Source organism: Oryctolagus cuniculus, chromosome 4 (assembly GCF_051225735.1).
Source record: "Oryctolagus cuniculus isolate XC-2025 breed Fujian yellow rabbit chromosome 4, ASM5122573v1, whole genome shotgun sequence".
Classification (NCBI taxonomy): domain Eukaryota; kingdom Metazoa; phylum Chordata; class Mammalia; order Lagomorpha; family Leporidae; genus Oryctolagus; species Oryctolagus cuniculus.
In genome coordinates this window covers 39,042,871-39,068,926 of record NC_142870.1, presented here as the reverse complement: position 1 = coordinate 39,068,926, position 26,056 = coordinate 39,042,871, and the positions used below count along the sequence as shown (strand labels likewise).

The 26,056-nt window shown below is 37.4% G+C and overlaps 1 protein-coding gene across 1 annotated transcript in view; it reads left to right on the top strand.

Moving 5' to 3' along the window:
* GBE1 (1,4-alpha-glucan branching enzyme 1) overlaps nt 1-26,056 on the top strand; it is a 304,814-nt gene that overhangs the window by 225,159 nt on the left and 53,599 nt on the right. The window contains 1 exon segment of the mRNA XM_089331383.1: nt 978-1,149. Within this exon segment, the coding sequence (XP_089187509.1) occupies nt 978-1,149 (172 nt within the window).

Genomic DNA, 26,056 nt, shown 5'->3' with positions numbered 1-26,056 from the left:
CAACTCTGCTCCTGGTTCCAGCTTCCCATCAGAGCACATCCAGGGAAGCAGGGGGTGGGAGCCTGGAGGGAATCACCAGCTCCTGGGTTTGGGCTGCTGGTGCTGGCATTTGGGGAGGGAGGCAGTGATGAGAAGTCTCCATCTATCTGTCTCTTGCTCTGTGTCTCTCTGCTTCTCAAGTAAATAGAATACATTTAAAACTGATATAGTTGTTAGAGGATAATGGGTCTGTGGGTTAATTTCTACTGTACATTTCACTGTATGCTATTGTTCTGTTAATGATTACTAATTCCTAATAGCTGTGTTTAACCATGAATAATTCAGATAGTTAGGAGGCCTCTCTTCTGCTACTCTGAACATTTCTGAGATACTTGCCCTAATTACTGATTATTATCTTCTTAGATAAGCAAACTTAAAAGAAACTGAATTCAGATTAAATGACAAATGCAATCACAAAACAAATATACATTTAAAAAATACTCGACCTGTTTCCTCTGCTGAGGGTGAGGATGAACTAACTGTAGCATACTTATGTGCTTCTGATATTACCTCATAAATGTACATTTCTCATGGATTGTTTAGAAACTCCCCTGTTCTTTCAAAACAACTGAATCATGGAATACAAACTGTTTTAAAAACCTCTTTAGTATTCTCAACATCAGAATAAATGTTTATTTAAGAAAATTTGAATCATCAGCTCAAATATAGCAAATATTTAGGCACTTTATCAAAAATTTTTCATCAAACTCTTCAAAAATAAAAATTAGTCATGAAAACAAAGTGTTGTCTCAAATCTATTTTATAAACTTACCTTCAGCATAGAAAATAGCCATTGGAAAATATATAAAAATAAAACTAACCAATGTATTTCTCCTACATTGCTTAGCATCCAGTATAAGCATTTGCTATTCAAGTGTAAATCACAACTGTTTAGTACCCATTGTTTTCATTTATCTCAGTGATTTTTATTTCTTTAGGCACTGGTTGGTGACAAGTCACTAGCATTTTGGCTGATGGATGCTGAAATGTACACAAACATGAGTGTTCTGGCTCCTTTTACTCCAGTTATTGATCGTGGAATACAGCTTCATAAAATGATTCGGCTCATTACTCATACGCTTGGTGGAGAGGGCTATCTCAATTTCATGGGTAAGTGTGAATTAAACATTATCCAATCTGTGTTTTAACTAGAGTGTATATGACTTAGATCACTTAGCATGTTTTGGCTTGAATTTTCTGGTTTAAAATACAGATCATGACTTTATTTTTTTAATGTAGCATTATGTGTGAATTGCACAAACAAAAACTATTTTAACATTGTTATGTTAAGAATTTGAAAAGTACAGTATATTATTGTATATTGCTGTTAACATATGGGCTGAGCTATTTTTAAAACCATGAATTATTAATATCCTTTATGTTGTCTGAATTTCTTTCATTATTTTAGCATTTGCCTACTAAACATTGTCATGTTACATTGTCATGTAACAACATATTCAGATAATATTATTGATTTTTACTAAGGCAGTTGTGTACTCGTGTACTTTTTAATCATAAATGTGAAAACCAAAGCTCAGGGATGCTGTGCTCAGCAAAAAAGAAAATATTTTTAAAAACCAAAAACTTATGAAACCTTGAAGATCATTGTTTTCAGAATATTAAATGATAAAATGTAGAAACTAATATAATTTTTCTGTTCCATTTGGCCACATAAACATTTGAGCATTTGAATCTTAGATGTTACAAGCTTTTAAGCTAGAGAGAAAAAAAATGACAGGAAAATGACTACAGGAAACTGACTTATTTTTCTACAATAATGACTTCAGAGCTTTAGGTTCATTTGTTTCTATTTTTAAAGGATTTATTCATTTATTTGAAAGGCAGTGTGACACAAACCTAGGAAGAGACAGAAAGAAAGAGATCTTCCTTCCATTGGTTCACCCTGAAATTCCCCAACAGAAAAAGCTAACCTAGGCTGAAGCCAGGAGCCCATAATTCCATCTGTGTCTCCCACATGGATGGCAGGAACCCACGTAGTTGGACCATCATCTTCTACCTTCCGGTTATAGTAGCAAACAGCTGGATCAGAAGCAGGGTAACTAGAACCTAAACCAGGAACTTCGATATACAATACAGAAGTCCCAAGCAGTGGCTTAACCTTGTGCACTGTTAAAACCTGCCTCTAATTCATTTCTTTCCACAAGTGTTTATAAAGTTTCAGACTGGAATTTTAAAACTCTGTATTTGCTAACTCGAGGTTAAGAAGACAAGTCCAAGGAAGAATACACAGATTTTTACCTATATTACCTAAACCTTTGGTATATTCTTTTCTTCTCTTAGTCACCAAAATTTGTTAACATTCTTAGTTTGCCAGAAAGTGATCCCCTGTCCTGTGAGGCTACATGCACTGGTCAGCCAGGCAGGTACCAGGCCAGGTTTCCTGGGTGGACTTCGAAGTCATTAGGTCCAAAAGCAGAGCTTCCTTAATTTCTTAAAAGCAACTGGTTCTCCATGATTCAATAAGCATCGTTCTCCACGACAGCCCAACCTATAAGGTCTTGGTTGCAGCGAATTTGTTCAACTATATCCTGATGAAAAAGTGGAGTCTGTGAACCTATGTTAATAACTGTGTCATCCTGTAGAGTAAGGAGAACTGGGTAGTTAGTGGGAGACTTAAAATGTTTTATTTCATTTTCAGAAAACAGTTTATTAAGTTGTTTTTTTCTATAGAAAAGAATTCTTAACAGTTCTGGAAACTGAAACTTTTTTTTTCAATGAACCAGACTAAAATAGACATCTGAGTTCATGCAGTCAGCCCTGTGTGGTTAGCTAAATCAACTGCTTCTGAAAATCTAGAAACCTTGTTTCAGTCTGTAGCTTTAGTTTGGGAGTTGCATAAGAAGTGTAGGCTCAGAAGCCACTCCCAAGAGGCTAGAGTGTCAGTCATTGGAGGTATCTTACAGAATCCCCGTCGTTAGACTCTGCATGGAAGACTTTATAAAGTCTGGCATGTGGCACATTGTGCAGTCCCTGGATAGCATCAGAGTAAAAAGCACTTGGCCAACACTAATTTAAAATAGATCACTTTCACATAAGAGTTCATAATCTGAATTATTTTCTGAGTCCTACTCAGTGTTTTCTCGGGGGTAGAGCACTTACTAGTGAGCTGGGGCACTGAAAAATCTCCAGTAACTTCATCAGCTTTCTGAAATATTTGTGTTAATGTTTAACAAGCAAGCTAAGCACCTATAGCTTTGTATAAGGTCTGTAAGTTGACCATATTTATATTGACAAATAGAAGTTTGACGTCACTTGTGATAGGGCTGAGAGATCTTTTTCAATTTTAAACCTTTTTCCTTGAGACAAATGTATTCTAACTAATTCTAATGTAACACCCATTTTCTTTTATTACTTCTCTCTCTCAGCATCTTACCTAAATTCATCATTTTTATAACCTTGGAATCAGTAATCTCCTAATGTTTCTATAATTTCTGATTGGTGGTATTGCTTTATGAAATTTTATATTTCTGCATAAGCTGTCTTGACTTTAAACATCTTTTCCCCCAGTGTCTTATCTTGTCTCTGTCCTGCTTGAAAGCGTTCAGTACCTGCCTTGGCCTCCAGCTGACCTGTCAGCCTCTCAGGAAGGGTCTCCTGTGGGTCCCCCTCTTGATCTCTCTGCTCCAGTCAAGTGAGCTCCTTTCAGTTCACTGAGTGCACCAGCCTCCTTCCTCTCTGCACTTTGCACCTTTGACCATTGCCTGCCTGGAATCATCCCACTCAAATACTCCCACTACCCCACCCTGCCCCCTACCTGACCAGATCCTTCAAGTCTCCTTTCTTAAAGCCTCAGATGATGCTAGTTCATCTCGTGCATTTATGTAACACCCTTTCCTTTCCTTTTATAGAATTTAACAAGATTACATTTTAAAAAACTATAAAACACATGCAATGCCCTTGATTAATATTTAGTAAAAATAGTGCTCATCTATATCTTTTAATTTTTTTTAAATTTATCATTATCTGAAAGGCAGAGAAGGCCAGCACCATGGCTCACTAGGCTAATCCTCTGCTTGTGGTGCCGGCACTCCATGTTCTAGTCCCGGTTGGGGCACTGGGTTCTGTCCCTGTTGCTCCTCTTCCAGTCCAGCTCTCTGCTGTGGCCCGGGGGGTGCAGTGGAGGATGGCCCAAGTGCTTGGGCCCTGCACCCCATGGAGACCAGGAGGAAGCACCTGGCTCCTGGCTTCGGATCGGCGCAGCGCACCGGACGTAGCAGGCATTTAGTGGGTGAACCAATGGAAGAAAGACCTTTCTCCCTGTCTTTCTCTCTCTCACTAACTCTGCCTGTCAAAAAAAAAAAAAAAAATGCAAGACAGACAGAAAGAGATCTTTCAACTATTCCCTCATTCTCCAAATGCCCACAACAACTGAGGCTAGGAAAGATCAAAGCCAAGACCTGGAATGCCATCCAGATCTCCCATGGTGGGTGGCAGCAACCAACTTTTTTTTTTTTTTTTAAAGATTTATGTATTTACTTGAAAGAGTTACAGAGAGAAGGAGAGGCAGAGAGTGAGAAAGGTCTTCCATCTATTGGTTCACTCCCCAATTGCGCCAATCCAAAGCCAGGAGCCAGGGGGTTCTTCCCGGTCTGCTACACAGATGGGCCATCTTTCACTGCTTTCCCAGGCCATAACAAGAGCAGCAACCAACTCTTAAGCCATCACATGCTGCCTCCCAGGGTCTGTAATAGCAGGAAGCAGGGATTGGAAACAGAGCTAGGACTGGAACCCAGACACTGCAGTAAGGGATGCAAGCACTCCAGGCAGTATCCTAAACATTAAGCTAAAACCACACCCAGACATATGTATTTTTTTTCACTTTTAGCCAACTTCACTAATTAGCACTGTATCTAATTGCAGGGGTTGGGAACCATTTTTTTGCCAAGGGTCATAACTGTAACATCATTTGCGAACCATACAAAATTATCTAATTAAAAATTAACCTCCTATAGATTTATTGAATTTCAAGTCCCGCCTGCATTAGTCTTGGCAGGGTCAAATGAAATGATTTTGCAGGCATTATACGACCCATGTGATGAATGTTCCCCACCCCTGATTATACATCACAGAGTTCCCGTAATTTTCTTAAATGAATGTTAAAAATGTAAACATATGTATAGAAAGATATTAAATATATCAAGATATATAAAAGGATATCAAATATATATTTTACATATATAGAGATAATCACTTTGTTATATTTTTAATGTTCATTAGCTGCAATCAATTGCAGTTAAAAGCAAAGTAAATTTTTCAAATGGCATTTAAGAAATTAATATTTAAAAAGAGTAATTTAAAAAATTCTTTAAGACTGAGGCCAGCCTGGTTGTTTATTCATGTTTTAGGCATTTTAAACTTATTATCTTTACAGAATTTTTTATATCCCTCTGATAGAGAATGAGTTTGAAAGAAAAAAGTTAAGAAATAAGAAAATAACATGTTTATAGTATTTTATTAAAACATTTACATGAATTTGTGCATCAGACATTCATTTATGTTTGTTTAGTGGTAAAGTAGAGTTGTGCCTGCCTCATGGGTTCATTTTGAGGGGAACATGATTAACTACATAAATAAAACACAGAATAGTTCCAGGCATGTAGCTCATAGTTAATTTTCACTGATATTTACTATTATGGAGCGAGCATTGTAGTGTAATTGGTTAAGTTGCTGCCTACAATGCCAGCATCCATTATGGACACTGGTTTGAGTTGCTCCACTTCCAGTGCAGCTCCCTAGTATTGTGCCTAGGAAAACATCAGATGATGACCCTGTACAGTTCCTGGACCCTGTACCCACATGGGAGACCCATATGAAGCTACTGGCTCCTGACTTCAGACTGGCCTAACCCTGGCATGGCAGTGATTTGGGGAGTGAATCAGGAGTTGGGTGATCTCTTTGTTCTCCCTTTCTGTCTGTAACTCTGTCTTTCAAATAAATAAAATAAATATTTTTAAAAAGAAATTAACTATACAGTTTTTAGTATTACCACTTTTTCCATTAAACATATAGGTCCTGAATATTGTTGTTCTAATTCCATCAAAGTTTTTCTTTAAAATCTTGTCTGCCAGAATGTTGTTTGATATCAAAATTTATTTAAAATACGTAATTTATTCTGTGATAAGCCATCTGTAAATGTAGCAATTCTTTTTATAGTTTTTTATTTTATTTTTTTATTTATATAAAGTGATCAGATTTCATGTGTTTTGTATATAAATTTAGGAATGTAATGATATTTACCACTCTACCCTCCGGCCCACTCTCAATCCTACCCTGCTTTCTCCTTCCTTCTTTATTATTTCTTTTAATTTTTACAATGACATACTTTCAATGAATTTTATAATCATAAGATTAACCCTCCACTAAGTAAAGAATTCAACAACTAGTAAGAAGGAAAAAAACGCTGTTCTTCAACAGTAGAGCCAAGGGCTTTAAAAAAATAATCAAATCTCAAAATGTAAATTTTGCTAATATCCATTACATTTTTTTGTACTCTATTAGTTACCACATATCAAGGAAAACATACGGTGTTCAACTTTTTGGGATTCACTTATTTCAATAAGTGTAATGGTTTCCAGTTACATACATTTTGATGCAAAACACAGAATTTTTTTTTTACCACTGAATAGTATTCTATAGTGTACATTTACCACATTTTCTTTATCCAGTCATTGATTAATGGGCATATAGGTCGATTCTATATCTTAGCTATTATGAATTGAGCTGTGATGAACATGGAGATACAAATAACTATTTCATGTGCTGATTTCATTTCCTTTGGGTAAATTCTTAGAGGAGTGGGATTGTTGGATCATATATGGTAGATCTGTTTTCAAATTTCTGTTTTTCACAGTGGCTATACCAGTTTATATTCCCACCAACAGTGGATTAGTGTACATTTTTCCCCACATCCTCACCAGCGTTTGTTATTTGTTGTTTTATATATGAGAGCCATTCTAACCATAGTGATGTTAACCTCATTTTGGTTTTGATTTCCATATTACTAATGGTTTGTGATCCTGAGCATTTTTTCATGTGTCTATTCACCATTTGAACTTCTTCTTTTGAAAAATATCTGTTCAAGTCTTTTGCTCATTTCTTAATTGGGTTGTTTGTTTTGTGGTTGTTGAGTTTCTTGAGTTTTTTATCAGTTCTGGATAGTAATCTTTTATAAGTTGCACAGTTTGTAAATATTTCCACCCATTCTGTGAATTGCCTCTTAATTTTGTTGAGTGTTTCATTTGCAGTACAGAAGCTTGTTAACATAATGCAATCCCATTTGTCTATTTTTACTTTAATTGTCTATGCTTTTGGGTTCTTTTCCAAGAAGTTCTAGCCTATTCCAATGTCTTAACAGAGTTTCCCTAATGTTCTCTAGTAATTAGATGGTATCAGTGTAAGGCCACCACAAAACACACCAAACACCAGAGTAAGGGAAAGGGTTTACTGGAGGAAACCCAACAGTTCAGAGGAAAAGGATGAAGAAGGACAAAGAGAAAGAGGAGAGCATAAGAGAGATCAGGAGACAGAGAAAGATAGAGAGATCAGGAGACAAGAGAGAGCGCCACATGTTCAGGAACAGGTCCTTTAAAAAAAAAAAAAACCCTTTTATTTAATAAATATGAATTTTGAAAGTACAACTTTTGGATTATAGAGGCTCTTCCCCCCCCCCAACCTCCCTCCCACCCACAACCCCACTCATCTCCCACTCCTTCTCCCATCTCATTCTTTATCAAGATTCATTTTCAATTATCTTTGTATACAGAAGATCGACTTGGTATATATAAGATTTCAACAGTTTGCACTCACAGAGGTACACAAAATATAAAGCACTGTTTGAGTAGTAGTTTTATCATTAATTTGCATAGTACAATACATTAAGAACAGAGATCCTACATGAGGAGCAAGTGCACAGTGACTCCTATTGTTGATTTAACAATTGACACTCTTATTAATGATGTCAGTAATCACCCAAGGCTCTTGTCATGAGCTGCCAAGGGTATGGAAGCCTCTTGATTTCAGAAACTCTGACCTTATTTAGTCAAGGCCATAATCAAAATGGAAATTCTCTCCTCCCTTCAGAGAAAGGTACCTCCTTCTTTGATGGCCTGTGCTTTCCACTGGAATCTCACTCACAGAGATCTTTCATTTAGGTGTTGTCGTGTTTTTTTTTTTTTTTTTTTTTTTGCCAGTATCTTGGCTTTCCATGCCCGAGAAACTCTCATGGGCTTTTTAGCCAGGTCCCAATGCCTTAAGGACTGATTCTGAGTGCTGTTTAGGACATCTGCCATTCTATGAGACTGCTGTGTATCCTGCTTCCCATGTTGGATCATTCTCTCCTTCTTAATTCTATCAGTTCTTATTAGCAGACACTAGTCTTGTTTATGTGATCCCTTTGACACTTAATCCGATCATTATGATCAATTATGAACTAAAACTGATCACTTTGACTAGTGAGATGGCCTTGGAGCATGCCACCTTGATGAGATTGATTTGGAATCCCCTGGCATGTGTCTAGCTCTACCATTAGGGGTAAGTCTGATTGAGCATGTCCTTTTAAAACAGGCAGGGAAGTAGGAGCAGCAAATCCCATTAGGATGGGGGTGGGGCTGACACTAGTGGTTGGACCATGTGGCCACCTGGCTTCCAGCAATGGCGGTGGGGGCTAGAGCCTAGGATGGTGTCAGGGTGTAGATCACGCCATGGATCAGACTGCACTATTTTACTAACAATCAGGTCATAGATTTAGATTCTTGATCCATTTAGAGTTGATTTTGTTTAAGGAGTAAAGTAAGGATCTTGTTTCATACTTCTGCACATAGAGATCCAATTTTCCCAGCACCATTTGTTGAAGAGACTGTCCTTTCTCCAGGAATTGATTTTAGTTTGTTTGTCAAAAGTTAGTTGTTTGTAGATGCTTGGATTATTTTCTGGGATCTCTAGTCTGTTCCATTGGTCTGTATGTCTGTTTTTGTTCTAGCACTAGGTTGTTTTGATTATAACTGCCTGTAGTATGCATTAACTACACTTATTTTAATTAAATGGATGCTTTAAATTCAAAAGAATTCTTTAAAAAGAGCTGAAATTATTTCATTCATTTTTAAATATAGCTTTTAGGGTTGGACATATTTGGTACAGCAGTTAATAGTCCATTGGCATACTTGCATCCCATACCGTAATGTCTGGGTACCATGCTTCTGACCCAACTCCCTGTTAATATGCATCTTGGGAAGCATCAGATGATGGCTCATATGTTTTTGCCCTGCCACTCATATTGGGAACCTGGAATGGGTTCTACACTCTTAATTTTAGTCTTGCAGAGCCCTAACTGTTGATGGAATTTGGCAGTGAAGCAGTAGATGAAGATTTCGCTCCGTTTATCTTCTCCCAGTCATATGTGTTCTTACATTCAAATAAAATGAGAATAAATTTTAAAATTTGAAGAAAAAATATATATGCAAACATTTCAAAATATAAATCAACCATAAAATAAATATATTAAGCACATATCATGACTGACTTAACATATTGACATAAAATAGAATTGTATTTTTAAGGATAATTTAAACAAAATAAAGAAAATGTAATCACAATTTTGAAAATGAAGTGATTTTCACAGGAATTTCAATGAAAAATTACATAAAACTGTCAACATTCAATCCCAATGGGCTTTTGGAAGACTTTTTTTTTTTTTTTTTTTTTTGACAGAGTGGACAGTGAGAGAGAGAGACAGAGAGAAAGGTCTTCCTTTTGCCTTTGGTTCACCCTCCAATGGCCGCCACTGCGGGCGCTCTGCGGCTGGCGCCCCACACTGATCAGAAGCCAGGAGCCAGGTGCCTCTCCTGGTCTCCCATGGGGTGCAGGGCCCAAGCAGTTGGGCCATCCTCCACTCCTCCACTGCACTCCTGGGCCACAGCAGAGAGTTGGCCTGGAAGAGGGACAACCGGGACAGAATCCAGTGTCCCAAGCGGGACTAGAACCCCGTGTGCCAGCGCCGCAAGGCAGAGAATTAGCCTATTGAGCCGCGGTGCCGGCCTGGAAGACATTTTCTAATTTTTAAGAAAGTTTTGTAATTCTATATTAGATTGACCAATAATAAGAAAATTATAATTGGTCGTTAACTCCAAATATTTTCTTTCTTTTCAAGAAATCAACTCTCCTACCTAATAACATTAAGCTTTTAAAAATTTGCTTGATGTTTATAGGCATTGTAATCTTTTTATCATCAACTTGCTAACAGTTTTGTTTCAGTTGAAATTGTTTGTTTTACTCTATCTTCTTTAGTTTCATCATGCATAGGTAGAAATTCAAAGACAGTGTTACCTGAGTTACTTTCAGTATTGTCACGTTGATATTTCACTTATTCAGAAAACGTTTGAACTAAATTTATACTTATAACATTAGGCATTGCTTCTCAGTTGTCATTTTCTTCCTCCTTTTGGGGATTATAGTATTACAAAGAGCACTTTTTAAATGAGTCCACTTTCAATTGATTTGAAATTTTAATGCCTTATATAACTCTCAAGGTACATCTCAAAACATAAATGATTCAAAATTCTTATTTTAAAATATACTGAACTAGCAGAATTAATTCAACAAAAATAGCAACATTTCACTTCTATAATATGGTAAGCACAGTAATCCAGAAAACTGAAAACTCAGGTTGTCATCATAAAACATGCATTCCCTATCATATCAGATGCTAATACACAATTGAAATATCAGAAGAGATACAGAAACAGCTGAACTATTTCATTGCTTCAAATTAAACTCATTATTTCTATGTCCAATCTAGTCTCTCTTCAGTGAAAAAAAAAGTAAAAAAGAAATACAGGAAATAAAAAGCTTACAAGGAATAACCTGAGAAGTGATGCAAGAGTCTGTGATTTTACTCCTATCCACTCACCTTGAATTTATGTCTTTTTTTCCCTCCATTTATGTTCATTTAAGAGTAATTTATTGCTTCTCTGGTTTAAGATTACTTTAGTTCCAAGATGTGTACTGCCTTGTCTTTAAAATTCTCAACCCTACTATAAAAGGTAATTGTGTTATCTTTATCTACGAGAGCACAGAAGAAGGTCAAAATGGAGTTGCATTTTCATTTTCCAGCATGTATTGACAAGTTTACAAATTGAGTTATTTTTATGGTTTTTACAGGCTCTTTAGAATTCTTTTATTTTAATTGAATTCAAAGAATTAAGAACTAGTTCTGTTCCAGTTAAAAGTTTAAACATAATGTCATTTTGAGATTTGATTATGGTTTATATAGCCCCTGTCTATACTCCTGAGAAACAGTGCTTTTTCTACCTACTCTTTGTTGAATTCTTTATTTAGTAGAGGGTTAAACTTGTGATCATGAAGTGAACTGAAAGCATGTCATTGTAAAATTTAAAGAAAAATAAGAAAAGGAAGAAGAGGGAGGGTAGAGTAGAAAGTATTATGTTAGTAAAACTATATATGAAAAATATAAAATGTGTTCCCTTTATACAAATAAAATTAAGTGCTTAAAAAACATAATGACATCTTGTGTAGACATGATTAGGACACTTTTTGGTAATACATCTGACAATTTATGCAACTTTGTTATGTATGTAGCCTATCGTGGTTTTGTCATCTTTTCACTTTTCATATTTGAGAATACATTATATGCTTGGAAATTAATTTATTGTGGCAATAGACCTATGATTGTAGGCAGTCTTGGCCTGGGAGTCAGCAATAAGTTCAAGATACTTTGAACAAACTAAATAAATTCTCCATGTGACAGATATCTGTAAAAAGAGAGTCAATTATGTATTTTAAATTTGTCTTCCTAATTTAACACTTTGTTGCCCAGGTTAATTAGAATTTATTACTAAAAGAGAATCACCAAGTAGCACAGATATATTAGCCCAAAAACTAATATTGTTTGTGACTTCACAAAACATTAGGAAGCAAAGAAAAAATATTATTTTCTTTATAAAAAATGGCATTTTGAAGCAGATTTTCAGTTAAGCTTTTGTTAAGTTTGTATATTTGAATGACAGAATTCCTCTTGCTCTCATAACTGTGACCATACCTTCTAGTTTTCTTCATTTACACTTGTCCATATTCTAACTGGGCACAAAGATGGTCAGAACAAAGAGTGTATTATCCACTGCCTCATGATGCCTGGTAAGGCTATGTGATTATTTTGGCCAGTGGGATGTTACTGATAGTGGTTTATATGCAACTTGTGCATCATGCTGTGAAATGACAGGGCCCTGATCATCTTTGCCCCTTCCCTCATTTCGTCTTGCCTGCTGGCTAGAATACCATATGACAAGGCAAGGCATGACCGCAAGCTGGGAAAGTTATTAGTGGCCTTTGAACATTGCTACTTACTATGATTTAGATATGTTTCAATGGGAAGTCCCAACTTACATATCCCATAATCTGTTTCTCCTAGTTTTGAAGCCAACATAAAATTTAATCTCCTGTTATCTTTATTTAAATTATAAAATGATTTCATCATTCTTTTTGCATGCTAATGTCAGTAATAACTGTTTATAACAAAAATTAGTTTCCAAATTATATTTGAAAATTTGGGAAAAATTTAAATTTTTTTACTAATATAATTATTATGTTCCATAAACCATTATATAACTAGCAAAATGAGCTAAGAATGTGTATTAGATATAGCTCTTTTCTAGTATCAATTATGTAGTTACTTTGGTATTCATTGTAAGATCTTTATTATGTACTTAAATATGTGCATACATTTTGAGAGGGGGTAGAATAGGTGTAATGTTTTCGACATTTAAGTATGTTACAGTTCCTCCCAGATAGCTCACAACCTGTGTATGAATTTTATCTCTCTCCATTTATAAATGTCTGTATATTTGGATGCATACATTTCTCTTCATATATACATATATGCAAATACTCACACACATGTACACATTCATATACTTACACAAAGACACACACAATGACCTTAAAGTCTTTTTCACCTCAAGCAAATTTTAAGAATAGTTTTGAGAACTTTCAGAATCCTAGCTTTCATTTCCTCATTCTTTAATTCAGACAGTTTCTAGATACATCTTCAGTGACTGAATGGTCTCAGGGGCTGTGCTAAATGCATGTGATGAAATAGTGGAAAGGATGGATGTAGCCTCTACACTCAGTGAGTCTGGTTTCTGTTACAGGCCGCAAACCTAAATGGCAAATTGCTAAAAATAAATAACTACAGATGATAACAGCACAGAGGAAACAAAAACATTGTCTAAACAGAGACTACAAAGATGATTGTAAGCTAATTCATTTTGGAAGAATGCAGAACTCTCCGAAGAGAATCCACAGGATATTTAAAGGCCTGAGGTGCTGAAATCCTTAGAGCATTGAAGGGAATGAAAGGAGATTATTATAATTTTAATTTAGTACTCAAGAAATAGGCAGTGGAGATATTTGGTTAGAAAGATCGGCAGGAGTTAAATTATAAAGGTTCTTATAGGCCTTGATAAAATGATAGACATTGCCTTGCAAGTTCAGATTAATTTTAAAAAGTCATTTGAAGATCAAATCTGTGTTGATCAAGATAACTTGCTGTGCTCTTTAAGGATTGAGTGGGACAAAAGTGAATTCAGAAATACCAAAGCAATGGTGCTGGCAAAGGATGTTTAGAAAGAGGCAAAAATTGTCGATATGATTTTAGAGATAGACTTCATCAACAAGTCTTAGTAATAGTTTAGGTATGATGCCAAGAGAGGGATCAAAAAACAACTTCAGATTTTTTGGCTTAAGCAACCAGCAGATGCCAATGTCACTGAATAATATGAAAAATATAAGGTTAGGGATTCAAGGTAAGAGTGATAGTGAAAAATCAAATTTTAGACCTAGTAAGCTTTCTTTAAAATACTTAAGTGAAGTGGACGCATTTGAAACTCAGAGAAGATACTGACATTACAGAAATAATATTTGAGTGATCTTACCATCTGAATGATATTGGAGTATGATACATACTCATCAAGTCAGCTCCTGGAATTGAGAATAATGATTAGGAAGAGAGCAGGACCAAAGGTAGAGCCCAGAGGAAAGCTGGTGTCTGAACAAAGAGAAGCCAGCAAGGAAATTGAGAAGGAATGATAAAGAAGAAAGAAAAAAAAAATCATGAGAGTATACCATCATGAAAATCAAATTGTATATCAAACAATGAGGAAAGGCACCATTTTGAATGATGCTAATCAGTTGAATAAAATGAGAACAAATATGTCGCCAGTAGTGAATCAGACATCATTATGGGGATGATGCATAAGGAAGCTGTAATTGAATGTGTTTAGGAGTGAAAGTCAGCAACACTTCAGTAAACAGCTCTTTTGAGCCATTTGTTTAAGATTAAGAACTGATAAGGTGGTGCTTAAAGTGAGAGGAGACTCAAGGAAGGTTTGTTTTCCTGTGAAATGTGAGAATGAGAATGCTCAGATAGGGCCTTTTCCAAGACCCATATGGAAAGGAAGAAGATTCCTAATAGCCTGCTAGAGCTGCTGTAGGTCCAGAGTACAAGAGGAAATGTTAATATTTATACAAAGAGATACCCCCTCTCCTCAGAGAAATAAAATGGATACAGGCACAGGTTGATGTTGAGTTTCACTGCGGCAAAGGTATTCATGTTTGGTATCTGAGGCCGGCCAGTGGAACTGGAAATCTGTGGGCCCCTTCAGACATAGGTAGAATGCCCTGCATAAGCAAGCTGTCACCTGTGGCTGGAAAGCCTGTTTCCAGACCAACTGGCATCTCCCCAACTAATAACCTCTTGTGATGTATGTGTGACCTTGTGGCTTTCAAATCACACCTTCAGGGGCTGGCGCTGTGGCGCAGTAGGTTAATCCTCCGCCTGCAGTGCCAGCATCCCATATGGGCGCCAGTTCTAGTCCTGGTTGCTCCTCTTCTGATCCAGCTCTCTGCTATGGCCTGGGAAAGCAGAAGATGGCCCAAGTCTTTGGGCCCCTGCACCCATGTGGGAGATCTAGAAGAAGCTCCTGGTTCCTGGCTTCGGATCTGCACAGCTCAGGCCGTTGCAGCCAACTGGGGAGTGAACCAACAGGTGGAAGACCTCTCTCTCTGTAACTCTGTCTTTCAAATAAATGAAATAAATCTTAAAAAAAAAATCACACCTTCAGGGTGGGTGCAATCTTTCACCCAGAGCTAGCAGAGGAGGGGGAGCTGAGCCCCTAAGGAGATGGATAGTCTCTGGGAGACCCCCATACTATCTTGTGAGCCCTAAGCCACTCTCCAATGGGTACCCCCAATAGGATAACCCAGTGAATAGATGCTAATGCCTTAAAAACCCAGGACAGTTCCTCAAAGTCAGTGTCCTGCTCGGGTACTCTACCTGGTCTCCTCTCAGACCAGTCGCTTTCTCTGTCGCTTGCCAATCAAATAAAAGTTTCTGCCTCTTTGTAAATTGTTTCCTGGCTTTTTATTTCATTACTAAGCTGAGTAAAAGAACCCACAAGACTCACTCTGGCTCCCACCCTCCCCTCCATGATCAGTAATACTGTCTGATTGAGGTCATCATTTGACAGGCCTGTGAATGAATGGAAGGAATAGGAGATGTTTGGGAGAAGAGTAGAGAGTATATAATAGATATCTCCAGGAGTGAAAATGCTCAAGAAACCATAATTTAGGAGTGAAAGTCAGCAACACTTCTGTATTAGGCAATATTGTGTGCTTTCTTTGGTATTTGTGATCAATACTACAAATTCTCTCTTGGTTGTATAACTATTTCCAAGAAGGCCAGGGTTGATTAGAGATTGGAATTTGGTCAGTTGCTTTTAAGAAAGAAGGAAGGTTTTGGATTGGCTGGCATGTGGTACCACAGGTCAAGCCCCGCTTGGTACACCTGCATCCCAAATCGGGGTGCTGGTTTGAGTCCTGACTACTCTGTTTCCAACCCAGCTTCCTGCTAATCTGCCTGGGAAGGCAGTCAATGGTGGCCCAAGTACTTGGGTCCCTGCCACTCACCTGAGACATGAGGATGGAGTTTCTTGCTCCTGCCTTTGCTCTGTCCCCACCTTGGCTGTTGCAGGCATTTGGGGAATGAACAAACTAGAAGATTGATCTCTATGTGTCTGTCTCTTTCTCTCTGTGAAACTTTGCATTTTAAGTAAATAAATGAAAAAATAAGTAAATCTTAAACATTTAAAAACATTGTAAATGACATAATAGAGAACCAATTAAATCACTGGTTCTCAAATTTCACATTGGAATCACCTTGGGATTTTCAACAATATTGATGTTTGTATCTCCTGAAAATGGTGATTTAATTGGTCTTGGCTGCAGTTGGCATTTAGTATAGTGGTTAAGATGCTGCTTGAAATACACACATCCCATATCAGAGTGGCTGGTTTGAGTCCTGGCTTCTGCGTTTACCATCCAACTTCCTGCTAGTGTGCACCCTGGGAGGAGCAGGTGAAGATGGATCAAGTAGTTGAGTCCCTGGCACCAATTTGGAGACCCCAGCTATAGTTTCAGGCTGCTGGTTTTGGTCTAGCCCTGCCCTAGCTGTTGCAGTCATTTGAGGAGTGAACAAAACGGATGGCAGATCTCTCACTTTCTCTATCTCCATCTCAATGCCTCCCTGTCTTTAAAATAAAAAATAAATAAACTGAAAGTAAGTAAGTTTTAAAAAATAGGTATTGGTCATGTCTTCGGCATTGAAGAAAGAATTTTGATTCCCAGGTTATTCTTAAGGGTAAGTAGTTAAGTGAAAATTACAAGAGGATGAAAACTATACAGGAGAATTAACTTGATGTGGAGCAGAAACAGTGGAGAGCACAGCAGGAAGATGTGTTAAGAAGGGAGGGAAGTGTGGACCAGTTCTGTTAGTGAATTTAACTACCAATGAAAGCCAGGAGCCTGGACTGGATTTTCCATAACAAACAAGGCAAACCTGGATAAGGCTGTTCCTTGGTGTTAAGAAATTTCTAAAATATAACTTGTAATAATATGCTTTTTTTATTACAAAAAGTTTAAATCAGAAGCCTTCTCTGTTTTGTTATTTGTATAGAACCAATTATAAAAATATATACAAAATATATAAATAGATTGATGTGCAAACTGAAATCATGGAAATAGAGAGCACACTATTTATAATGTGGGTCATCTCATATGTGTACACATGTTTTTTTTCCTGCTTTCTTCTTTAGGAATCTCATTATCATGATGTTATTCTAGTTTCTGTAATGAGTTGTACCTGTGGAGAAAGAGGCACAATTACAAACAGGCAATTTTCTCTCTCAGCAGTATTATGAAATTCCCATTACTAACTTTGAAGGATTTTCTCAATATGATTATATTGTATTTTGACATTTGAAAATTCTATGGGACATTCTTTAATGAATATGTTTCATTCTCCTCAAAGCCACAGGGAAAGTTGGATGGATTTTATCCTAAGTGTCAATCTGCATTTATTGATAGCTACATTAGAATCGAGTGTAAAATGTGTGATCTTACTTCAACTCTTCCATCTGTGATTGTTTAGTGTCAAACTTGTAAATTCTTCTTTTTTCCTGATAGATGGGAATACAATAAAAATTTAAATGTCTTCCTGCTAAGTGCTGGAATTGAAGCAGTTAGAGGAAGACAAAATACACTCTCCTGAACAGTAGGAGTGCTAATTTTTGGCATTTTCTCTTAGCTTGTTGAGGCAAGTTTACTGAACGTAGCATGACTCACAGAAGTCTGTAACACTGAGCTGTGAAAAACTGCAAAATTCTCAATATGAGCAGTTGTAAATGGCATGAAGCTCTGTTAAAATTCTGAAACATAAATAGCTTACCTCGTATACTCTGAATGGCAGAGACTTAAATTTAATGGGAGTGATTTGATTCACAGAACATTGATAATCAATTTTAGCTGCCATTTATTGAGAACTTACCATGGTGGTGACATTGTGCCCAGAGCTACAGAACTGCTGGATCTGGAGAGCTTTAAAATACTGAAGCCCAACTGATATCCAAACCATTTGAGCCCTGATGGCTGAGTGTTGGATCCTGGCATAAGTTGTTTACAAAAATCACACCAGTGATTTTAATTTGTAAAGATATGACATGAACATCCATTCATGGGAGGGAGAGCGAAACATGAAAATTGAGCCAGAAACATAGTCAGTCTGTGCCTGTAATCGCTGGAGTCTGGCTTAAGAAGTCTTTCTCCTCTTCCTCCCTGGGTGGTTTCACTACCCTGTACTGGAAAGGCCCTTTCTGCCAGGTTAGCTTTCCTTTTTTTTATTTTATTTATTTTATTTTATTTTGTTTTATTTTTATTTTTATTTTTGACAGAGTGGACAGCGAGAGAGAGAGACAGAGAGAAAGGTCTTCCTTTGCCATTGGTTCACCCTCCAATGGCTGCAGTGGCCGGCGTGCTGCGGCCGGCGCACTGCACTGATCCGAAGCCAGGAGCCAGGTGCTTCTCCTGGTCTCCCATGCAGGTGCAGGACCCAAGTACTTGGACCATCCTCCACTGCACTCCCTGGCCACAGCAGAGAGCTGGCCTGGAAGAGGGGCAACCGGGACAGAATCCGGCGCCCCGACCAGGACTAGAACCTGGTGTGCCGGCGCCGCAAGGCGGAGGATTAGCCTAGTGAGCTGCGGCGCTGGCCTCAGGTTAGCTTCCACAAACAAAATTTTACCTCCAGATTCTTGCTGAAGACTGTCACCTTCAAGAGGCCTTACGTTAGAGAAACTCCATCCTAACTTATTCAAGAATATTTCTTATGTAACTTATTCACATTTTCTCTACCTCACTCGCAGAGACTGCATTGAATACTTCAAACTCATTACAAACATAGAAAGGTTGTATTAATAACATGGATGTTGGGCCGGTGCTGCGGCTCACTAGGCTAATCCTCCACCTTGCGGCGCCGGTACACCGGGTTCTAGTCCCGCTCAGGGCGCCGGATTCTGTCCCGGTTGCCCCTCTTCCAGGCCAGCTCTCTGCTGTGGCCCGGGAGTGCAGTGGAGGATGGCCCAGGTGCTTGGGCCCTGCACCCCATGGGAGACCAGGAGAAGCACCTGGCTCCTGCCTTCGGATCAGCGTGGTGCGCTGGCCGCTGCGCACCAGCCATGGCGGCCATTGGAGGGTGAACCAACGGCAAAGGAAGACCTTTCTCTCTGTCTCTCTCTCTCACTGTCCACTCTGCCTGTCAAAAAAATAAATAAATAACATGGATGTTGAAAGGAAAGAAGAAGCAACTGAACCTAACTGTCCCTAATTTGTACATCTTTGATGCCAGGGTAAAAGATTCTAGAAATACCCCCTGCATTTCTTCTTTTGGATATATGTGGTTGTCCATAGACATGTTATTGACTTTCCCTGGACTATTTAGCTGGGCCGCCCTCCTACTGAGTCCCGGAAGAAGGAGTCTGTGGAGTAACTTTGCCTTTCTAGGTCTCCCCAGCCCAGCGCTCAGATACTTAGGAGACCACCCTTGTCTTTTACCTATCCAAGCACGGTCTGCTTTTCTCTGGTCCCATGCCTCTAAGTCTTTTTTTTTTTTTTCCCCAAAGATGCATTTATTTGTTTGAAAGGCAGAGTTACAAAGAGAGATACACAAAGAGAGATATCTTCCATTCCTTGGTCCATTCCCTAAACATTTGCAACTGCCAGCATTGAGCCAGACCGAAGCCAGGAGCCTGGAATCTAGAACCCAATCAGGTCTCGCATGTGGGTGACAGGGGCCAAACGTTTGGGCTATCTTCTGCTATTTTCCCAGGCACATTAGCAGGGAGCTGTATTGGAATTGAAGTAGTTGAGACTGAATCTGGTGCTCATATGGATGCCAGCATTGCAGGTGGTGACTAAGTCTGCTGTACCACAAGTCAGCCCTGCCTCCAAGCCTTTTAGGTCAAGAATCTCTTTGTCCTCGGTTCATTTCTGGAAAACACCCAATTAGAAGAATGGAGAGGTATTAGTTCTATTGACCCAATAGTTTATCTCCATTAGAAAGACTTGTTGGGGAAATAAAATTGTTTTTCTATGCAATATAAAGTGACCAGTATAATATTATTCCTCATATGTTATGGATGTTAAACCAAAACCTGTGTAGATTATTTCTGTCTCTTCTGGAAAAGGGTCATCTTATTACCATTTAAAATATAAATTCCCCAGCAAAAGAATATCCCTTGCTCTTGCTCACCACCTCCATTTCCTCAGGATGAGATTATCAAATGTGGAAATTTCAACTTGGACATTGGCCTGCAGATTTCCTAAAATAAGAAAAGATTAAAGTAAGCCTGGGACTTAAAATAAGTTTCAGTGCAAAATTCACAATTCCTTCTAAACTTAACATCTATATTCCATCCACTCAGGAAAGTAAAATAGGCATATATATATATATATATATACTATAAATGCATATTATATATGATAAATAATATTATGTATGCCTCTAAATGGATTTAGTATCTACATAGCCCTTGATTAGGAGTTTAGGAGACTTATAGTATATAAACTTCTCTACTTCCCTTGTTAGCTTATAGATGATTGAGTTTTCAGACTGGAGGTACTTCCTATATATTTTAACACATTATGTATCAGCATCCTATATATAGGTCAATTATTAAAATTTATATATATAAACATATATATATAAAACACTTATGCTATTTGTACATATGTCAATTTTGGTAAAATATTTGCAAAATTGAGAACTTGGAATTAATGGATTGATATTATATTTGGAAATTTCATTAAACCTTCTTTATTACTTAATTACCTAGCATTTTAGAACCACTCAATAGGGTGGAAGGATAAAAATTTCTTAGATATCACAATAGTTTGTAGCTCTCTAAAGTACCACAGCATATAAACAGATACACAATATATCTGTGGCGTTAAAATTTCATGGTGTGGGAGCAATTAAGTAAAAATGTCTGAAAATGCTGTTGAAGGGTGGGTTAGGTAATGTGTAAGGTTGGTGCATAATGAATAAAATGTTGAGAAATACTGCATTATTCATATTGTCTTTTCAGTCCTGTTGCTCAAGGGTCGCCCACTAGATTCTATTTATCTCAAAATAGTGCCTGAAAGGGTAATTGTTTCAGTTTTCAGGTTTGGTGTGCAGGTTCCACATTTAGGATAAGGGGTAAGATTTTCATCCTGCTGCAGCCATCCTCTTGTAGCTAGAAGTTTTATTGTATAAAATAAAACAAAGACCGTGTCCTCATGTCTTTTCTTACATTGGAATTTGTCTTAGTCCATTTTGTACTACTGTAACGTAATACCTGTGGCTGGATAATATGTAAGGAACAATGACTTATTTCTTATGGTTCTAGAGCCTGGGAAGTTCAGGATGAAGTAGATCATATTTGGCAAGGACCTTCTTTGTTTTTTTAAATGTGGAGTTTTTTTTTTAATTTTAATTATTTGAGAGATAGTGAAAGACAGAGCTTCCCTCCACTGATTCATTCCCCAAATGTCAGCAGGATTGGAAGCCAGGAACCCAATTCAGTTCTCCTCTATGCATGTCAGGGACCCAAGTAGTTGAACCGTCACCTGCTGCCTCTCAAAGGTATCAATTAGCAGGAAATTGGACCTTGTAACAGAGTCAGGACTCAAACCCAAGCACCTTGACTGGGAAGCAGGTATCCCCAAGTGGTATCCCAACCATTAGGCTACTACACATTCACCTCGTAGAAACCATCTGCATCCATCCCGTGAAGGAAGGTAGAAAAGCAGGAGAGAAAAAGAGATATCTAAGAGAGGAAGGGACAGGGTGTGTGTGTGGGGGGGGGGGGGGGCGGGTAGAAGGCTGAACTCATTTTCTTGTTAGGGCTTCATCCCTTCATAGCTTATGCATCTGTTAAAGGTCCCACCTCTCAACAGAACTGCATCAGTGATCAATTTCCAACACATGAAATTTAATGATGACTTTCAGACCATAATAGTATTGATAGGAGTTCCTAGAAATATTTCTCAAGTAGCTAAATGTTAAAATATTTAAATTTTACTATTTAGAAAATCAGGAAAAATTATCAGTGACTGCCAACCTACTTCCAACTTAATTCCTTTATTCTTATTTGCTTTTTTCTCTCCTTCCCTTGCCTGTATATGCTGGGCAAGAATTGCCTGAGCAAATATAACATCAAAGACAAGACAGCTAAAGCTAAAGAGCTTCTAATTTTTCTTCTGATTGACACCCATCATTGTTTGAGTTGAAAGACAAGGAAATTCATTCATCTTTAATCAGTTGACTTTAAGGTCACATGTTTAAACTGGGGGAAAATGTAATATCTTTATGTCACTCTTTCTGTGTGTATTATGAAAATTATCTTCCTGGTGAAGAAAATAATGGACTCATCATTCACGTAACTTTTAATATATTGAAATCCATTTGTATAAGCATGATTTTTTTTGTTAAAATCAGTTTCTATCTATGTAACCTTGGGTACACACAAAATTTGCTTTCATGTGAGTCAAGAATATTCATGAGTGATAACATTTTTTGCCTTGCAAAGATTAATTGATAGAAGAAGGTTTTATTATGATTTACAGATAGAAAACCTTTGTTTTACAATTGTACCAACCAGTGAAAGTTTTACTCTTTTCTAACCTTAAGCACAAAATATGTTAGATCAAGCAATATTTTCATTGCAACTTTATGGTATATGCTAGTGTTACCTAAGGGTTTGGTTTTGTTTTGTTTTGTTTTTCTCTTAATTGTAGTTAAAGAGAAACAACAGGGACTGGTGTTGCAGCTCAATGACTTAGCCACTGCCTGCAATGCAGGCATCCCATATCTGAGTGCTGGTTTGAGGCCTGACTGCTCTGCTTCCATCCAGCTCCCTGTTAATGCAACTAGGTTGGGAGTGGAAGATGACCCTTGTACTTGGGCCCCTTCCACCAATATGGGAGACCCAGATGGAGTTCTTGGCCCCTGACTTCTGACCATAATGGCCATTTGAATGGATGATCCCTTTCTGTCACTCTGCCTTTCAGATCAATAAAATAAATCTTTAATAAATAAATAAGAACAGCAAATTTCTCCCTTTGCAATGTAGCTGAAATATGCAGCATCAACAGTAGGTGGTTCTTGCCACCATGATTTTGATAGCCATTTAAAAAGGAAAGTTATCAGAGAAACTGTCAAAAATGTTTAAAACACTGCTTTGAAACAAACACCGTACAAATTGAGCAATAGTTTCCTAACTAGTAAAGCTAATTATTGCTTTTTCTGTTTTCCCTCTTATTTGTCCAACTCTGTTATGTAATTATGTGTGCTGACCCTGCTTTCTTATACTCTGTTCACCTCTGCAGCCCTGATACTCCTCTTGCTGGCCTCTCTACTATTGAAAAACCTGGTTTCTAAGGTCATCACTGACCTACAGATCTCTATACTTGCTCTCTGTACACCCTTGACCACCTGGTGGCTTTGACTCTTCTGATGTTCTCTTTCTCCTTCTTTGTTCTGTTAATCCTGATTCCCTCCTCTCCTTCACAGATTCCTTGTCCTTTTGTTTCTCCTGTATTTCCTCCAGTGTTATCTTGATTCCTTTTTCTCAGAAAACTCATCTGATTTCACACTTAGGCCATTTCTTTATTGCAGATAATTCCCAAATCAGTTTCTCCAAGTCCAACCTTTTGTTCTAAACTACAAACAAATTTTGAAACTGCCTGCCTAAGATTTCTACTGGGAAATCTTGCTAGCTTCTTAAAGGCACTGAATCCAAAATTGATCATCAGCTGCAAATCTTAATACCCTTTTAACATCGTTAGTGTGGTCATTACCATTCTGAGTCATTGAAACCCAAGAGCTGTTTCAATTGTTCCTTCCTTTTCCAGTAGTTGCTTGTCCCTCATATAGACTCCCCACATAATGTGCATATATCCTATACTTGTTTAGACTTTTAAAGTTTATGTATAATTTCGCTTTTTACAACCAAACTAGGAGGCCAGGATCCTTTTCGTAATTCTCATTTTAAGCTAGTCTAAGATAGAGATTGAACCGTGAGGCATGGAGCCAGTCAGTCTCCATAGTCATCTTGGCTGCCTAACTTCCTATCATTGTTGGCATGTTACTTCATTGTTCTGAGCCTCAACTTAACCATCTGTAAAAGGAGTGTTATAATGGTAACTGTCCTACTGGACACTTATAAGAATTAAGATCTTAAGTGATTTTAATTATTTAAACTAATTATTTGTAATAAATGTCTGATCAATTTAGCTTTTAATTATATGATAAGTGAAAACTTAGCTGCATACTGTAAATGAGAAGCTGAATCCTAAAATTCATGTCTTTTGTATCCATATCCTACACTCGCCCCAATCGGTGACCTATAATTTTGCTCCTAATTTGTATAGAAGAAATTGTTCATTACTTAATGGGAGGCTGGACTAGTTCATAGTCAGAATATTGTTTTAAAATAAAAATCTGTGCAATAGATTTCATAGTTAAATAAGTCATAGTAATGTTTGCCTTCTTCGTGTTTCCCACCATTCCTATAAGGTTTTTTTTTTTTTTTTTAATGGCTTTCAGGAATCTCATTAAAGTAAGTACATATATTCTAGGATAGTAGTCTAGAATGTCTGCCAAATTATGAATATTTATATATTCATAAGCCTTGACATCTGTCACTTGAAATGTTAAAAGTTTCTTTTTCTCTCCCAAATACCTGACACATTTAATGATCCTTTGTAAAGTTTCAAGAAGTTTGGGTAAAACTTTGATAAAGTTTTTTTTATATATTCATATACCAGTTTTTGAGGAATGTGAATAATTATTGTGCCATATTTTATAAGCCTATTTTGTCTTCTTTTTGTTTATTTAGGGCCTTTCAGATATTTCTTTGTTCTTTAGCCAAGCTATTGCCTTTATTTCTAAAGAGCATTCTTAATGTGTAAAATTTAAAATTAGGTGCATTTCACATTAAGTAAACATTTTTAAAAATTTTTTAAAGATTTATTTACTTATTTGAAAGGCAGAGTTACAGAGAGAAAGAGGCAGAGAGAGAGAGGACTTCCATCCCCTGGTTCACTACTTAAATGAATGGGGCCAAAGCTGGGCTGATCTGAAGCCAGGAGCCTGGAGCTTCTTCCTGGTTTCCCATATGGGTGCGGGGGTTCAAAGACTTGGGCCATCTTCTGCTGCTTTCCCAGGCCATAGCAGAGAGCTAGATTGGAAATGGAGTAGCTGGGGCTTGAACTAACACCCATATGGGATGCCGGCACTGCAGGCAGCAGCTTTTACCCACTATGCCACAGCAGCAGCCCCCTCATTAAATAAACATTAAGTAAATATATAAGGTATTTGATCTCTGATAATAGCGCTTCATTTTAAATGTCTTGTGAACTATACATATACTTTATGATAGAAACAATGACGTTTACTTAGGTATTTATCTTGGCATTATATTTTTGATGTAGTTTACATTGAATTCATTTAATTATGTGTCTTCATGCGCATAATACATCATTGTCCAAAATGCTACACACAAAACTGCGGGGGTGCCCTTCTTACATAGTCCAGGTGAAAATTCATGATATCCTTCCTACATAAGGAAGGAAGAGAAGGAGAAAGAATACTTACCACTGAGGTCAGCTCCTTGTGAAGAATCAGCACATAACAAATGTGCTTGTATATTATTCAGCAAAGCTTAGATATGAGACATAAAGGGAAGTTAGGAAATTCCTCTGTTCTAGACTGTAGTTGATCCACTTAAATGAATTGTGTCTGACTAAAGGGAAAATATGTCTCAGTGATAGGAGATGATATTAAGCCTGGTTATTAGATATTAGAATTTCTGGAGGCAGAATCAGGCATCTCAAGTCACAGAACTAACTGGAAAGAAGATGTACAAAAGAAGCAGGAAACTTTGGCAGGATCTGATTCCTACCCATCATTGGGTTTTATTGGAGCAAAATCTTTATATTGGGAGATAAAGCTTGGAGGAGAGCTAAGAAACATTAGTGACCTGAAGATATGAAAAATCAAGATGAGTGTGTCTAAACAGTGAAGTGTTAGGAGTGAGATGGTTAGATATGACCA